Source organism: Rhineura floridana, chromosome 9, assembly GCF_030035675.1.
Source record: "Rhineura floridana isolate rRhiFlo1 chromosome 9, rRhiFlo1.hap2, whole genome shotgun sequence".
Taxonomy (NCBI): domain Eukaryota; kingdom Metazoa; phylum Chordata; class Lepidosauria; order Squamata; family Rhineuridae; genus Rhineura; species Rhineura floridana.
The window spans coordinates 7,288,607-7,307,343 of NC_084488.1; the positions used below are offsets into that span (position 1 = coordinate 7,288,607).

The following is an 18,737-nucleotide window of genomic DNA, read 5'->3' on the forward strand; positions in this document are numbered from 1 at the left end:
CTCTCTGCAAGGAAGAATGAGGAGAGGGTTGCAATGCATATAGTCTCTAAGGAGCCCTCAGCACTTTAGAACTGATCATGCTTTAAATAACTTCAGATATACTCTCTGATTCTGTTATAAATTCACATTAATGATTGTTTCTCCTCTGTATGTTCATAAAGTTCATAAAAGACATTAAAAGAAACATTTGTTATACAAAAATGAAAACATGTGGCTCAAATACTGCATCTTGGTAAAATATGTTGATAAGGAAACATACAAAGCCCCTGTTAACACAGTTTATTGGCAGACATATTAGCAAAGCATACATAAAATACACTTGTATTATATATAACACACTGACTTGCTGTATTTTTTTTTTACATGATGAATTTGAGCATAGTAATATGCAAACGAAAAAATTAGTTTATTTTATAAAGTTTCACATAAATATGCTGGAATCAAAAATTAGTTTGGAGGGCTTTACAAAAGTATTATACAAGAAATATCACATAAAAAACCCCAAATGAACTTAAGATACAATAAAAACACAAAAGATTAGTCTTTGCTTAAACTGCTCACAAAATTAATGGATTACATGGCTTTCAAAATTCAGTTCCACAGCAATATTACAAAGCATAAACTCTCATAGGGAACGGGTGCCTTTCTCCACAGAAAAAATGATGAAAGAAAAAGGCATTTTTAGTTGTCTCAGTGCTTTTGGAATCAGTTACAATGTAAATGCAAAGCAGTGGGGTCTTCAAATGGCTGGAAGAAAAAATGGAGGGCAGCACCAATGACTGGAAGAAACAAGGTTGGAGGGAACTTCAATTTGTGCCCAGAAACAATTAATTAAGAAGGAATGCCGTAACCCAACAGGTTTTTAGCAGAACTCCTTCTTCAGGGGCAACTAAAGAAGCACAAGACCCAATCCAGGTAAGAGCAAAACTAATATCCCTAACTTTCTATCCTTTCCAATCCAGCAGCCCGATTTTGATGCATGTAGCCCTTTACCTGAACAATCATCTTAACTCTTATATACCCAGTTGATCTCGGTGCCCTACAGGCAAGGGTCTCCTGCAGCTACCATCTTATCAGGAGGTCCATTCCATACAATGTAGGAATCAGGCCTTAGGTGTTGTGGCACCTTCCCTTTGTAATTCTTTCCCCTTAAATATTTGAAAGGCACTGTCTCTGTTGTCTTTTCAGTGCCTGCTGAAGACTTTCCTCTTTCAACAAGCCTTTCAGTAGAGGCCTTATCCCAGTCGGTAACTGTGTTGGAAGCGTTTTTAAGATTTTGTAAAAGAGTTTTTTAAAAAATGTTTTCTTTAAAGATGCTTTGCTTTTATGATCTTTTATAGATGTTTTTAGTATTTTGTTGTTTGTTTGCCACCCTGGGCTCCTTCTGGGATGAAAGGTGGGATATAAATTTAGTAAATAATAATGATAATAATGAAGAAATCTAAAATCTTACCAATCATCTTCTTGGGAAGGGCACTAGGAGGTGGATTCAATTTCTCCTTCTATCAAACAGCTTATTAGTGTGATTTTAGTTTTCTTTGGATCAGAACCACAATAAAGAGTCAATGGATGATATTCAATGCTAGTCCTCCTCAGAGTAGACCCACTGAAGTGAATAGACATTACTAACAGGTTCATGGATTTTAGTGGGTTTGATCTAAGCAGGACTTTGATTCATGACCCAATATTGCTGGCCTCTGTTTTAAAACGTTTTTAATTATAAGAATTGTACTTTGTAACAAGCAATGTGTGAGTGATTGGATTTGTAATATCTGATAGTTCATAAAATTTATATTTGTACATTGTTCACATAGATATTTTTACAGCTTCCCAACAAAAGTTTTTAATACAAAAACCTTTTAGGGTAGAGCATTTTTTCATAATGAAATTCTCTCCTAACTTGTTTTCTCCCTTTAAAATGGCTAACCTGGGAAAGACACTGCAGGGAGAGAAATTAAAAGATGTTTTTGAAAGGTCTGGTTTTTTAAAGTAATATCTGAGAACAAAAAGTCTCAGAAGCAAATTGAAAAGAGGATGTATTTAATTCACCATGTTTAAAAAATGGTCAATAGATCCTGAGCACTGATGGTCTTCTATAAGATATGGCCTTTAAAGGATACAGGGGGTCATAGTAGGGGGAAAAACTCCACTGGAATGTTAGTATTTAGAATTTTTCATGAGGTGCCACTTACATATTCAGTTCTTTTCACTGAGGTCCGTGCCAGTATCATGTCATGTGCAAGAGCTTCCCAGATAACTATCTGAAAGCTTATAAATTACTTTCTAACTTAAAAAAAAAGGATAGCTGTACATCTAGAAATAGATTCTATATCTGTGGAAAATTGGGAGTTGTTTTTGTTGTAAAAAATGCTGTGAGATAGTAATTGAAACCTGCTGTTATGAGCGACTGTGGACATAGCTTCAGATAACCTATTGGGAAGCCTGTGGTGTTGGGTTTTCAGACTTGGTCTCCTGGTTTGCAGGGGGTTTACTGTTCCAGGGGCTGTTATTTCCCAGCGCAGGCGAATTGTTGAAGTCTTCATCATCGTCCATGCCATTTGCTGCATCATACTGTGTGTTCTCTAGCCTGGTGATGAGTCGTTCATCTTCATCACCAAATTCTCCACCCATTAGAGTTGGTTCCCCAACTACCATCACATCCTGTGAAAAGAACCCAACATTTGTTATATATGGAAAACCTGAGAACCCCCACTTAACATAGTTCTTGGTCTATAAGAGACCCATTTCATATGAGAAATACCCCAGAATGCTTCTTCCATGCAAGCCCTATTAATATATCATTGCACCCTTCATAATAGCCATGCTGAAAAGCAGGACTGAGTGTCCCTCTTAAATATGTAGAAACCCATAGGATTCAACTTTTTTGGTTATTCTCAAATTCAAAATACAGCCAATGAAGGTTGCAGGTGGAATAAAATGTGCATTAAAAAGTGTTGCTTAAAATGATTTTAGTGACCCTTTTCAGATTCAACAAATTATTAAAATTTCAGCCTTTGTTGTTTTCAAGCAACACAGAGTGATGTGTCAACACTTATACAACTGATAACATTCAAATTAAAGGTACACTACATTTGTAAGTTTTCCCACATAAACCCCCTTGAAATGAAGAGCTGCCATGTCCTTGCATGTCCTCCCATTCATTTCAAGGGGGCTTGTGCAGGAGAACTTCTAAATGCATTATGCCCTCGGTTCTTTATATCATACTTTATCTCTCCAGCCATGGACTATAGCAGTTAAAACAAAGTTCACAAATGCTACCTTTAACGCCCCAGCCACTGGAATACAGAACTCAGCACCTCTTATCCCTAACTAACACACTTGACATCCTACCACTTAATTATGCTAATTAATTTAGGTAGAGTTTTTTTAAAAAATAAAAACAATGTTCACACTGATTTGACCATTTGCATCACTAATTCAGTAATTAGCAAAAAACCCTGCTGATTGCCAACAAGCCCTGAATTCACCATCTGTTATTTCGTGGTGCTTGTCACCTCTCTGTGTGTGGGCAATGCTGTTGCCAATCTGTGTGATAAGAGGACCAATCTGTCCAGCTGGTATCATAAAAGGAAGACAGAATGCTAATTATAACCATACTGATGAAGCTAGTGGTTGTCAAAAGCAAAAGAGGGCAAGAAGAAAAGGTTTTGTCCCATTGCAGCTGTGAATGCAAAGAATCCTTTCAGGAAGACATGCACGGCACCACAAGTACCACTACACGTCACTGGTTGCTGCTGATCCTGAGCCAGCATGGAGTACAAAGAGAGAGTGCCAGACATGAAACCAGAGAGCTTAAAGGAGATCCTCTAACCACAGCATTTAGTGGAAAGAATCTATCTGTGGGACACGACTTTTGACATGTGTCCCTGGCAGGGCTTCTTGTGATGCATTCTAGGAAAACAGCCCATGCTGATGTTCAGATTTGTACACACACATTTTAAGAAGCCCTACAAAGGTCTGAATAGTGAAAAGGATTCATTTCTATTTATGCAACTATAAATGCAATACAAGGTGACCTTCCTCCAACTGTCAGCCTCCACTGCCCCAGAACCTCCTGGTCTGGAAAATAACCCTACCTATTCCCCTTGTTGCCCTTTATGCCCTGAACTCCCTCTCAGTACATTTTTGAAGTGTCGCCTCTTTTCCTCAAACTCCACCTATATTTCCAAATGAAAACAAGTCTTAAGAAGGTTTAACTTCACTTGGACCTAGTCACCTCTTATTATCTATGTCCCTCTTTCCCTCCCCCCCCCTTTGTCCATCCCTTTGTGGACATTTGGACTGCAAGTTCCTTGGGACAGACACAGAAAGCACTGGATATTCTCTATTGTATGTTGTAAAGTGTGTTCAAATAAAATATTCATTAAAAAACTTACAAAACAATTTTTAACAACAAAATTCCAAACAACTAATTAAACAGGTGGTGTGGTTAATGAAAACGAGTATTACCACCATTCTCTAACAGATTGTAACAGTATGTAGGAAGTTTTAACAGAGAAAAAGAAAAAGGACCAAAACAGCATCACATAGGTACACTTTTGAATTGCTTTAACGGCTTTTCTTTTCTATGGAAACTGTTACAAGATGGCTTGCTTCTAGAATTCAGGGCACATATGCTTAATTATAATATTTATACATGTATTTTCAACCATAATGGTTCTTAAATAGTTTTTAAAAAACAAAAATGAGAATATTTTTTTCGGGGGGTGGGGAATCAGAGGGAAGCGAGAAAACTAAACCATATAATGAGAAGGACTGATTGATGAGGAAATATTTTAAAACACATGATTTGTTGCATTAAACTCAGTTAAAACCAGACTAAACTACATGTTAAGGGATCACGTGATCTGTCTGTAGCAGATCTGTTTTCGTATGGTTGAGAATGCCTGTGGTAAAATTCAAGAACTTTGTGAGATAAAACATAGACTTATTTATCCACATTGATACATTAATGCTGTGATTTTCAAACTTTGGAACTCCAGGAAACCCTTTCCACATTTACTGGTCTGCCTGGGAGGTTCTAAAGCATACACAATTCATGTTCAGCACTGTCAGTCTTGTTGGGCCTCAGTATCAGGGCTGTAGTCGTCCAGGGTCTCAGGGGGTCTTAGACCCCTTACCTTTTTGGAAGCAGGGTTCCAGTGGGGTCACTATGTCTCCAGCATCCTATGAGCCAATCAGTATGAAAGGGGAGTGAGTTAGCCACTGAGAAGAGTCTTCTAACATGCTTCCTTGTCCTTTCCTGCTATTTTGAGCTAATCAGAGTGAAAGGAGGTGAGTCAGCCACTGAAATGAATCTTCTCAGTTGCTAACACTCTCCCATTTGATGCTTATTGGCTGCCAGAGATGTCTGTTTTTGTGGGAGAAGGCATTAACAAGAATCTCATTCTCAACCCAGCAACAAAAAAGGGGTGGTGATAGCTGTGACTATCACAAAGGGACCCTACACTTCTGAATTTGCCACTACGCTACTGCTCAGCATCACCCTTTGCAAGCAACAGTGCATGTACCAGAGAGGTCACACCAACACTCCTGTGGTTGTTCACTGCAGGGCAAGATGGATGGGGAAGCTCTTTCAGGGAAACCTGTCTACCATAACTGTTCTTCTGGGGAACACTGCTTGAAAGCCACAGTCAAAAACATTTTGAGGGATATTTTAAATGGTAAAGTACCACAAAATCAACAATACAAATTACGTCACAATGTGTCAACAAATCCTCAAGTGATTTGTCAGAAAGATTACTCTTAACACTTTGGTGGGGATTTTGCTGTTCCCGATGTATTGCTCTCCCTTATTATAATGATCTCTACAATCAGTAACAGCTGGTTACTTGCATTGCTGTCCATCATAGTTAGGATATATTGTCCACCTTGGAGCTATACCATAGTTTTGTTTTGCATCCTGGCATCTGACCTGCTAATACAAAGATGGCAAAGCTTTAGCAACAAGGTGCAAATGCCCTATGTTTACTCTATATTCCAATCAATGATTCCTTAAATCATGTTTTAAAATCAATGTTTTAAATAAAAACAAGTCGGTCTTGATCCAGAGAAAACAGTTGTTTGAAGCCCTGCTGAAATTAATTGGGCATAACATAAATGTTGCTAACTTTCCAGTTGATTTCAGTGGGGCTTAATCCATTTCTTTGTATTAGCTCTATTGATTCTGCTCCACAGTGAGACCCTCTGCTCCTTAGAAAGGAATGGTAAAGATACCCCCACTGAAACACCAATTCATCTTGACTCACTCGTTCCCGTGCAATAGCCACCAACCTCTGAGGAGGACTGGAAGTGACTCCTTTTAGAGCCCCTCAATGCTTCTCCTTAAATTGGCCAGTAGGGGTCACTGTTGTCGAATGACACAAGGCTCCATCCCTCCCAGGGTTGAGGCTGCAGCTCTGGAGTGATCCTAGCTCCTGCTCATAGAGTGAGAAGCAGAATCCAAGAATTAAACCCAAGGGTTTTCTTTTGCATGGGGACACACATAGCTAAGGGCTAGTTATGGAAGCTGCATTCGCTCATTTCATGGTTACAAATAGCAATATTCAGTATATGAACAGTTGGGTCTATGGCTGCAAAAACTGGAATACATAAAGCAGGCCTACATCACTTGTCTTTCACTAAACAGAAAGCAGCCCATTGCTATGTAAGACAACCCACCAGGATTTTGCTGCCTCTTTGGACTGCCAAAACAGGAAAGGGGGCTGTCAAGCACCTTTCAGGCCACAACATATGGCTTGAAGGTTGTGTTTGTTCTGCTATGGCTGAAGGCAGCTGTACCTGCCTGAGCTCTCTCCATCCACACACCAGTAGAGATTTTTTCTTTTCACTGTTGAAACCATCTCACTGCAGTTTGTTTAGTTATAAAGAATAGAACATATGATGCTTTATGTGTACAGAGGGCTTCAACACAACATCCTTGTAAGGTGAATGGATTCTTCATTACTATTATGTTTCCATTCTGTCCTATTTCTATAATTACTATTTGAGTATTGATGATGAACTCATTGTCCTGATCCAAGCAAGTTCAGTGCTGTTTTGTTTTTAATGAATTGATTCAAAGAGCAACTCATAATCCACAGAGCAGAAACAGCATATATATGGGAAAGAGAGCTGCCAACTTTTGATTTCAGAACAGGTGACCTGCTGGAGCAGGATGAGTCTGGAGCATAGCTGACGAGTCCTGGGTGAGACCACTGTCAGACTGGTTCTGTATTTTATTAGCTCCGCAGCCCTTGATCCTGGTTACCTGGCCAGCAGGCAGGTTCTTCTCCTTGCTCAGACCAGCAATGGGAAATGCGAAAGTACTCACACCAGGACATCGAGGAACAAATGAAGGACAAACCAATGCAACCAGACAATGGGCAATAAGTCAGAATCCCCTTCGTTTTAAGCTCCAGTATAATTCTAAAAAGCTTGCTAGTAGCTTTTTCATAAACAGCAACATCTTTCATGGAGTTGATCACAACTGTGATATGAACATGATCTAAGAGTTCCCACAACATATTCATCATAGGAGTTAAAATAATCTATTTTAGAGAGACTAAGGTTGTGTCGAAAGAATGTATTCTTAAGCTTCATTTCATGAAGCTCCTAGATGGGGGCTGGGAAGTCACTTTCTTTTATGATCAGCTTATTTCCTAAAGTTTTGTAGTGTTTTGGCTTTTCTCCTAAGAGTTTGTCACAGGGGATGGCTAACTAAGTGAAAGGAGAACAAGGTCTAAGAACACTTGTTCTTAAGTGGGCTTTTCAAGATTATTTAAAAGTATTCGGGCAATACCTGGGCATATCTCACCAAAAAACAGAGGGGTGCCGAATAAAACCGCCTCTCACAATGGTTGTTGTACTGGAGGGTCTCCTGACTCTCACGGGTAGCTTTTCAAGAGCCTGCTGTGAGGAGATAGAGAGAGACCAAAAAGTCCCAGTATGTCTTCAGAAACCACTTCATTGTGGCTTGGGTCTTGGCCTATATGCATATATTGTATAGATGTATATTTTATACATCATCGTCATCGTCTTATACAGAGGCCTAACAGGAAGGTGAGACTTACAGGTACCTGACTTGAAAGACTCAGGTTTGCAGCTGCTACTTTTTTCTTGCTGTTAGTGCTGTTTGCATTGTTCCCGGCACTGCTGTTGGAAGTGCTGCTGGTTGAATTTTTCCTTTTCCTCCGTTTGGTTGTCGGCTGTCTTGTAGGCTCTGCTATAGTAGACATACAGGAAAGAAAACAAGTGAGCTCTCGTGTGCAGGGAAATAAGGAGAACAACAAACAATTGTTTTTTCCCATGGGCTTAATGTGCTGAATGAAATCACTAAACATTTGGAACATTCACCTGGAACTGAAAGCAAATTTAAATAAAGAGATAGAAAAAAACTTGCTGTGTACACAATTCTAACTATCCATAGATCTCAACCCCAAATAATATTACAGCCACTCTAGTTATTTAATAACAAAATGTTCATCATTACAATAGGCTGAGGAGATAAATTTCCTTGACATATTGTGTTCTTCCCTGCATGCAGTCATTCTCATTGGAAACTGAACTACCCAGTGTCGTTGTAAGGGAGGAAGTTTAGCCTCCATGGCAGTCTTGCCAATTAGAATCAATTGACTTTTCCTTGCAGAAGTCAAAGAGAGACATTGATTTGTATGGGAGAAAGGAGGCAGGTTGTAATCAAGAAGATAGCTGAGTGGTGGTAAATCCTACTAAAGTTTGAAAGGTATGTTGAGTCATTGAATCATAGAGTTGAAATGGACATCCAAGGTCATCTAGCCCAATCCCCTTCCAATGCAGGAAATCCACTATTGCTACAGCATCTCTGAAAAGTAGCCATGCAGCCTCTGCTTGAAAACCTCCAATGAAGGAGAATCCACCACTTTCCCAGGCAGTCTATTTCATTGCCAAACAGCTTGTGCTGTCAGGAAGTTCCTAATGTTTACTTTAAATACTTTTTTCTTGAACCCACTGATTTAGGTCCTACCATCTGGAGCCACCAAAAGCCAATTCTGTCCATCATGTATCTGACAGTCCCTCAAATATCTGAAGATATTCAAACTCAAAGGGGTCAACAGCAGGCAACTTTGCCATATAACTTCTATGGAAGTAGCCAAATGACCAGAATTTTCTCATTGGATCATCACTGGAAAAGTTATGTATAACCAATGGAAATGGATTCTCCAGACATTTATTTTTATTCTTTATCTTGCATGCTATGAGAACTATGGATGGGCAAATCTGTTGATTCCATTTTCTCTCAGTTCAATTGCAGTCTTAAGTTCAGTTCCCCACATTTCCACATCAGGTTTTTTTTTTTTAAAGGTCCTTGTGATGTTCCATGCATATATGTAAATGTTTGTTGCCTATTATTATAATATATCTGGTAAGAGGTTATATCAGAATGTTTAAGGTAAGTGATGAATCTTGGGAGTGGGGAATGAGTGAGTAGAATGATGGAGTGCTGGATGGTGACTGGCTGAGTGACTGAGAGTGAAAGGTTTATATGCGAGTGTGTGACAGTTTAGCAGTTGGATTGTATGGAGATTGATGAGGAGATAGTGTAGGTTCAACATTGGTTTATTATTTTGGAATTAGATGGTGAAAGGGTGGAGATAGTGTAGGAATATTTTAGTGTGTGTAGGACAGGTAGGATTTTAAGAGCTTAAAGAACATCCAGTAACTTAAGTGAAAGACCAAGAGAAATGTATTAAAACCATACGCTTATGAACACAAAGTGAACTTGCTCTTTCTGAATACCTCTGTATTTTAATAAATATTGTTTGGTTCTCACACGCACACATGCCTCATCGGCTACACTAAGGGGGAATCAGATACAGCTATCTGTAGTGGCAGCAAGGACCTGAAGGAGAGATGCAGGATCAGGTTGCTGGGGCTCAACTCAGAGCTGTGAGCTTTAAAGAGACAAAGTGTCACAGGGGATTTTGAGGCTTGCCTAGATACTTAAGCCATTATAGTAACAGGGCTGAGGAAACATAGGAAAGTATACCTAACACAGCATTGCTATATTTGGTGTGTATAAGTGGAATGTGTGTGAGCAAGGTGAGGGGGCATGACAGTCCTCATGAAAATTCATCACTATCTTAGTGTGAATTTCTCCCAATATATACATTTTTGTATGCCATTTTGCCTATTATACACTTTTTTGCAATGCAATTTCCTGCAATATAATGCATTTTTAATGTTATTTATATGCATTTTTGTGTCCACTTTACCCTAGTACATGCATTTTGTACATATTACTTGGCTGGGGAACTGCATTTCAAAATTCAGAGAAGTATGAATTTCAAAGGATGGCTTTGTTTCATTTTGTGTATTCTTTCAGGAATTAGGTAAGTTCACCTTTAGGTGTCAATTTCTCCTCTATTCCTTATCAGAATTCTATCTAAGGAAGTGGTTTTCAGATTTTAACCTTCAGTGAAACCTGTCTACGTCAACTATTTGCTATGGACATCTCAGAAACCCTGTAAACTTCAGAGGAGTTGATGATGTGTTCTAGGATGCACAAACTTATAATGAACCCTAGAACATATGCTGCACTTCAGGGGAATCTTATTAATTAATTAATTAATTAATTACATTTATATACCGCCCCATAGCTGAAGCTCTCTGGGCAGTTTACAGCAAATAAATCTTGAAGGGTCTTGTAGGGAACATTGCCATATGTAGGGAACCTTGTCTATCATTACTGATCTTCTTATTGAGGATAACTTTACTAGGAACCCCAGCATTCCAAGGAACACTGTTTTGAAAAAAAATGCATAACTTTTCTTACCGTAAATATTCTGTTCTGGGTACAGTAAGGAAGGCATTCAAAAATTGCCTCTCCCACCTTTCAGTTTGATTCATCTGCAGGAGAGACAGGCCCAAACTCTGGGACCAAACTGGAATGAGCCATAAAATAGGTACTTTAAACTACCTCACAACCCAAACAACTAGGTTGGTAATGAAAAGAATGGCACAGAGGTGAGAGAAACAAAAAACATATAATATTTGGGGAGACCAAAAGAATCAGCTGAATCACCTACATATGTCAGAGGAGGGCCAAATGTTCTCCTTGCTCTCTCCAGAATAGGATATTTATGGTAAGAAAATTCCTGTTTTCTCTGGTACAGTAAGGAAGGCATCTGAATATTTCTATATTCGTTGGGATATAGAAAAAGTATATAAAAGTGCATAAAATTATGCATGGCATAGGTAATGTGGACAGAGAAAAGGTTTTCTCCTTCTCTCATAACACTAGAACTATGGACATCCAATAAGCTAAATATTGGAAGATTTAGGGCAGAGAAAGAATGAAATTCTTCCTGGAGCACACAGTTAAACTATGAAATTCACTCCCACAGGAGACAGTGATGGCCACCAACTTGGACAACTTTAAAAGAGGATTAGACAAATTATTGGAGATAAGGCTATCAATGGCTACTAGCCATGATGGCTCTCTATGGTCAGAGGCAGTATGTGGAAACCACAGGATGGTTGCACACAGGTCCTGCTTGAGGGTTTCCCATAGGCATCTGGTTGGTCACAGGTTGCTAGACTAGATGGCCCACTGGCCTGCTTCAGCAACCTCTTCTTATGTTCTTAAAGCCACAACTTATAGGGCAGGCTCTAGGTTTTTAAACACATTATAGTTAAACCACTTTTCAAGCACTCTCCTACCAAACACAGCATCAAATGATGTCATGCCATTTATCTTACAGTGATGCGTCAAAGTATGAACAGAAGTCCATATCACTGCCATGCAGATTTCCTCAAAGAGATAACTCCCCCACAAAGCCATAGAGGCTCCTCTGACTGAATGGGCCATCACTCTATCATGCAAAAACTTGCCCAAGACTTGTAGGTCTCCAATATATACTGTATCAACCATCTAGCTAAAGTCAATTTGGAAATGCCCTAGAAGGAAACAAAAAGACTTTCTGACTACCTGGCAAGTGCTTTCCTATCCGAATGAAACTGAAGAGCCCAAACATCCACCATATGCCATACACTTTCCTGTGTATGCTCTGCACAAAAAAAAAATCACATAGGGAAACACTACTTCCTGAGAACTTATGAAACACCAAATTAACCTTCAGGATGAATGTCAGGTCATACCTTAGAACCACTTTGTCTCTGTGGAACACAAAGTTCTGAGTCTGAAGATAAAGCTCCCAACTTTTAGACCCACCTAGTTGACAAAACTGCTACCAGGAACAGTATCTTTAATTCCCTGAGTAGAACTCTAGCAACCGGCTTGAATGTGACCCCCACTGGTGTATTCAGAACCCAATGTGGGTTCTAATTAGGGAACTGATGCATTGTCAGCGGATACTGGGAGAGCCCCCACATCAAGAAACATATGAACATAAGAATGACTAGATATAGCTCCATACTCCTCCTACTTAAAACAGATTTAAGGTCTGTCATCTTTCTCTTCAAGGCACTTATACCAAACATGTTGTTCAAACCTCCTTGCAGGAACTCTAAAATGGCAGAAATATTCTGTATGCCCCTTTTTGTGCAGCAGCATTCCATATACACTCATACCCCTTGTTGATGGATTCTTTTCTAGACATCAACAAGATTGCCCAAACTACATTGAAACTGTTTTAGCCAGAGCCTCTCAACAGCCATACAGTCAGCTGGAAATGTGAAGGTGTGTATGGAAGACAGGTCCCTGGGAGGTTCATAGGTTCGTAATTGAGAGCCTAATGAGACCTGGAAACTACAGCTTCCTGGGTCAACCTGGAGCTATCAAGATAGTATCTGCTTCTCCTTGCCTGAGAACCCTGGGTGTCATTTTGAGCTGTGGAAACACATACAACTCCTCAAGCTGCTCTGTCTCCACAGGGTTGACACCTTTTGTGCCTGGCACTGGAACCTTGAAATAATCCTTTGTACTTTGTTCTTGAACTGGTTTAGCAAACAAATCTGCTACTAATATCCCAAAGTGCCATGTCCTTTCCTGAAAGGTCTGGGGACATAGGGTCCACGTGGCTTCATTTCTACCAAAACATGTTTGAAGAACTGTCCAAAATGCTTATTATCCAGGAAGGCAGTTCCAGCCAAGCATGATTCAGATCCTAGATCCATCTCCCAATGGCATAGCCAAATACTGTATGCGGGTACAATATTAGTTGCCATAGGTCTAGCATTAATTATATCGGATGGCATGCAGGGATGAATCTGCCATGAGCACTGCCAACAAGGAGATCTTGTACAGTCTGATCCTCCATCACTTTCCATTGGGAGAATAGCTTCTGCTAATAGTGCCACCATGGGGCATCTATGACTGGCACCTTAAACCAAGTCTTGACTGCATCTGGCAACATATAGTGCTTGTTGACCAAGCAATGGGTAGACTTGGATTTGGCTAGAGCTGATCATTCTGGGGACAGAACTCTATCAAAGATTTATGGGAAAGGGACTGTTGACTGTTTGCTTGGGACCTGAGGAAAGATTGCCTTAACGATCTTAGGGTGGACTCTCTCCTTCCTTAATTTCTGTACTCAACTGTAAGATTCACCCAGAAGCCTAGGAAACAACTGAGATGTAAACAATCTGTCTATGGGTTGAGAAGTTTATTCCCCACCATTGCCTGACATTTCCCCCCCCTCTTTATGGGAAGCCTGCAACTCTTGGGATTTGGCAGGAGAGACTGAATGGGAAGGACCAAGGCTCCTATACCACACCCCATTAGAAGAAGCAAGGAGCCAAAACAGCTAGAGGCAGCTCTTTAGGGAGTCCTGTGTGTACGATAGTGAGACAAGAGGAACAGCTGCTCACACCGCCTAAGTCTGATACTTATGAGATGACCTCTCCCTAGAATGGCTACCTTTCTTGCACTTTTTCCCTTGCAACGTTTCCTGCAAGGAGGAGACCTGCTGCTGAATCCAGAATCTCTCCCTTCACTGGCTTTAGACATTCTGGAAGCTCTTGGGACTTCCTGAATCACCAGAACTTGAACCCTTGCAAAAAAAAAAAAATCGTTCAGGGCATAAGCTCAGACAAGTTGGGAGCTGGGAGAGTGACTCTTGAGAGCACCTCCAGCTGATGATGAGGAAGCCACTGCCCCTTCCTGGCCAGCTGGTCTCTGGGACTCCTCTGTTGTCTCTGCACCCTACCCAATGGAAATGGATGGAAATAAAGGCTGTTCCTGCCAGTAATCCTTTTGAACTCTGTTCACTCTGGTGGATTAGGCATGAAAAGACAGAAGTGACCTGTTATGTTGTCCAGCCCAAAGGCAAATGGCAAAAGCTAAAGTGAAACCATAAGAGCAAGAAACAATCCCACTGTTGTTGAGCTCCTGCCACCACCACAACTAAACCTTGTCCTGGAACATCATAGGTGTTATACTCCCCTGGCCCAGTCTGACTAAGGGTGGGGTGAGAAGCAGAGAAGAATAAACAAAACAAAACAACTTCCAAGCACTAATGTGTTGGACTCAGTATAACTCAACATAGGCCCTGTTACTCTGGGAAGAGACAGACCTGGTCTGGGAAGTTTGGAACTGCCTCTCCGGGAGAGGAATCAAACTGCACACCAGCCCTGTCTCCTGCAGATGGAAGGGCCAATCTCTACAGTCTTCAAATTCTCTCAGTACTTTACCAGAGGCAATATCTGTAGTGTGTTTTCTCTGTTTTCTAATATTACTCCCTTTTTACGTGGGTTTCAATAATTTTTTAAGCTTTTAAATTCTCTCTCTTTCAACAACTTTAATCAAATTTCAGAGAGCAAATCATAAGGGCCACCATACCTGGAGGTGCCACCATCCGCTGCCATTTTTGAAACAAGCATGTTTTCAGGCAATCGCGAGGACTTAAATTATAAGTTTTATGCCTTGACATCAGTTCTTGCATTGGCTCCAATATTACACACAACTGCAAAAGAAAGAATGCAGGAAAGTAAATTTAAAGTGAACAGCATTTCTTGAAAAGCACTCTTCTATTCTGAATTGGAACTCAGTTTATTGCCCTAGTCTCTGGCTTCTACTCTTTCTGCTAAACAAACAGAGAATTTTGTGATATGCATTTTAAATAGTGATGTTATTGAACCACCCTTTTCTGGGCTCAGAAATATGGATTGCAGGGGCACATAATATTTGCCTCAAAGATGAGATGAGCATTACAACCAGATTTCATCCAATGGTGTGGATTTTATTTTGAGCAGATGAGATTGGGAAACAGCTAGCCTGTGTGCTTTCAAAATTGGGGAGGAGTCATTGCTTCTTTGTCCCAGAATTCTCAGTGTGTAAGCTGACAAATTTAACACTTAGTAGAGACTTATTCAGTCTACAGTCTCCATCTTGGAACTGAGTCTTAAAACTGACCGTATGGCTATAACATCTAGCCTTTTTTGCTTTTTATTTTCCCTCCCCCCTCCCCCTTCCTACTTTGTGTAACATCTTGCCTGATGAAGATTTCTTAGGAACTCAAAAGTTTGTTCACTAGTTTGTGACATTTGGTTGGTCCTAATAAAGTTTTTGCCCAACTGTAGATTTTGTAGTATCTTTTATTATAGACCAACAAACTACCTTTAATCTATGTTAATTTGTTGTACAGGTATATAAAGAATGAAACAAAACATTTAGAATAAAACATTTTAGTATCTCAATCAAGGCTGACACGTCTTTCTCCCTAAAATTTTTATCTTATCTTCAGTAATACACAGACTTGTGTGCCAATTTCTTTTTGCAATCTATGCTTTCTGAACACTTATATTCCCATCTTGCGCTCCTCACTCTGCCCCCTTTTGTCTTGCTCCTCTGTAATCTCTCCATTCATTTTCCCATACACTCCCTTCTCTGACCCTGAAAGATTCTTCCTTTTTCCATCCCTATTTCTATGACTTGCTCCTATGAACTCATCCCTATAGTACTCCTTGTCAACACCTTCCCATTTGTCATTCCTTCCATTTCTCTTATGGTCATGTTCCCCTTTGCTTTGAGAATACTAAAAAAATCCTCTACTTTTACCTTTAAAAAGTCCTCTCTTGATACATCAGCTACTTCACTACCTGCCCACCTCTCTCCCTTCTTCATCTGAAAAGTTTTGCCTTCACTTCTCTACCCTGTCCATCTAGTTTTACCTATTACTTGTACTAAAACTGGATGTACCCAAGTTTCTCACAGTTTTCTTCTCAGTCTTCATTCTCCTTGTTACTTAAAATATTCTCAATCAAGCCTCTATGAAATCATTTGGCTTCAACACAATTGCCCCTTTATTTGTGTAACTGTGCAGTCTCAATCACACATAGCGACTACACAGAGCAGCTGCTTCTCCATTGGCTGCTCTTTTCAGATAACCCACTCTAAAATGATGGATGTGGGAGGGGCGGGCACACCTGAAGTTGCAGTGAGCCTAGAAGTTGCTGGCTTACTCAGGACTCACACATACAAGGAACTAGTGGGCTCACAGGAGTGACGAAGGCTACGATTTCCATATAATCTTTCCAGCCATTCCTTCTTTGCCTCAGATTTTTAACTCATAAAGATTCCAGCATAACAGTGCAACCATGGAGGATCATTCTGAAATATATAGAAATCTACTTTTCTTTTTTGTTACCTAACAAACCTGAAGTGGTGGTACAATCTATGCTGCATGTGTTTAAACTTAAGTCCTAAATGGCTTGTGATCTGAAAGACAGTCTTCTCCCATACAAAACTGCCCATTCAATAAGGTCTGAGTGCGCCTAAACTTTCTGAGATAAGGTACGTGGTGACTAGAGACTAGACCGTCTGAGTTGAGGCACTCTGTATCTGGAATGGCCTGCCCAGAGAATTGCATTTGGTAGTTCACTGTTGTTCTTCAGATGGCAAGACACAGTCTTCTTTAGAGCATTTGCTTGAGAGATGCTGCCTATCATTTGCTGCTGATTTTTCTGTTTTGATTTGTAGTTTTATATTTTTATATAAATTGTGTTTTTTATGATTTTTTGAAAGCTACTTGAGAACCAAAGATAGAAAGATAGGTAGAAATAACAGCCAGTCCTACCATTAGGCAGATTGAGGCAGATAGCTCAGGCGGCAGATTCTGGAATGTATGGGAGCAGCACTGCAGGGCCCTCTACCATTCCTTATGAACCCCCCTGACATCCCCCCCTCTGCTTCCTGACCTAGCCTGCTGCCCTCAGATCTGGTGGAGGATAAAGGGTTGATTCAACTGCCAGGCCAGTTGGCTTCTGTATATGGAATGAGGAGGCCATCTTGCTGTTTGCCTCAAGTACCAAAATAGCTTAGGCCAGCCCTGGTAGAAATGCTTCAAACAAACTAACTAAAACACAAAACAGTTTTCTCCTTGGAGAGAAAGGAGATGTGAGGTAGACTAGGGAACTTTATCAATACTGCATTTCCCAGGATTTAGACATCTGGGAGAGTTGAACCAATTTAAAACTGGCTACATTTGCAAGGTACACTTGGTCAATGCTAGAGCTCAATCTTATTTTACAATTCACAACAAACTTGAAATTCCCCCACTTGCTTAGGCCCAAACTAGATGAGATGAGAAATGTGTTATTGCACATATAGTACCTCTTTTTTTAAAAAATGGGCACCCTTTGCATTGCATATGTGTACCAGGGCAAATGGTAGCTTTGGAGGTATAGGGACATAGTTGCTTCTCTGCCAGTCTCCACCAGAGGAGAGAAGTGGTACTGATGGGGGTTTGCTGTGGTGGAAGCCCCAAGTGTCACACAGGAAGCTATTGCTGATGGCTCTCCCATGAGTGGTAGTCAGTGGAAAGCCCTGAAAAGAGGCTTAGAGCTGGAACAACAACAAAAGAAACAGACCCCCCCCCAAAAAAAGAGAAAAGGAAATCGCCATCCCCACACCTTCCGCCCTGACCAGCAAGGCTTTGACTTTGGCAATGAATCCACTGCTCCACACCATCCTGGCCTTAGGTGTGGACTGCTCTGTAAATCTACTCTTGCCTGGTTCCAACGAATACGTCACCTTCACAGTTCTAGATGCTTTTTAAAAATTATGGGTTGAACTTCTGGAAAAGATTTAATCATTTTAAGGTTTTTAAAAATGCCATCTATCTCGTGAACTAATTTGTCTTTGAGCTGCCATGTTGAGCCGTTTTAAATTCCTTCCCTTGCATCTGCCCATTGAGGATAACACTTCATGCATCTGATGAAGTGGGCTCTGGTCCACAAACGCTTATGCTATAATAGATGTATTAAGATGCCAGAAGGCTCTTTGTTGTTTTTGTTTGTGTGAAGAAACTCGCTCTCAGGTTTCTTAGGGCTAATGGCTGTGCAGAGGAGGCACTTTATACAGGGTAAGCAAAGTCCTCTTCTTAAAAATATAGGAGCTCTGTTCTCCTTTGACTTATCTAAGATTTATATAGTAAAAATATCAAGCAATATCAATATTAATATTAACTTTGAAATCCAATCATAGTAAACAAACCAACAAAATGGTCATAAATCATCCTAAAAACTATCATTCCAGAATATTAAAAATAAAATCAATTTTCTTATTAATTCATCCTCACAGCTCAACTTTACTCTTGCTTGTATACAAAAGGCTAACTAACAGTTTCAATGTCCCAAATGCTCTCAAACCAATCAGACAAAGGGAAAGAAACTTTGTTTTTTTACAGTGATGCTATAGATGTAATATATGCCCATCCAGCTGGCGGAGCTGCTACTCACCAGCAGAGCTGCACTTCCACCCCATCCTAACCTCCCCTTCGGCAGATGTCAAGATTGCT

At 40.2% G+C, this 18,737-nt stretch overlaps 1 protein-coding gene across 11 annotated transcripts in view; it reads right to left on the reverse strand.

The window, feature by feature from the left end:
- Positions 1-271: 271 nt before the first annotated feature.
- LDB2 (LIM domain binding 2) overlaps positions 272-18,737 on the reverse strand; it is a 307,652-nt gene continuing 289,186 nt past the window's right edge. For 4 of the 11 annotated variants that reach the window (XM_061584220.1, XM_061584215.1, XM_061584225.1 and 1 more), the window contains 3 exons: positions 14,780-14,903; positions 8,073-8,224; positions 272-2,661 (listed from right to left, as the gene is read on the reverse strand). In XM_061584220.1, coding sequence (XP_061440204.1) covers positions 2,431-2,661; positions 8,073-8,224; positions 14,780-14,903 — 507 coding nt within the window. In that variant the 3' untranslated portion in view covers positions 272-2,430. Of the gene's footprint in view, positions 2,662-4,514; positions 5,939-8,072; positions 8,225-14,779; positions 14,904-18,737 lie in introns of those variants that run through there. The other 7 variants (XM_061584221.1, XM_061584216.1, XM_061584222.1 and 4 more) reach the window with 5 other exon arrangements.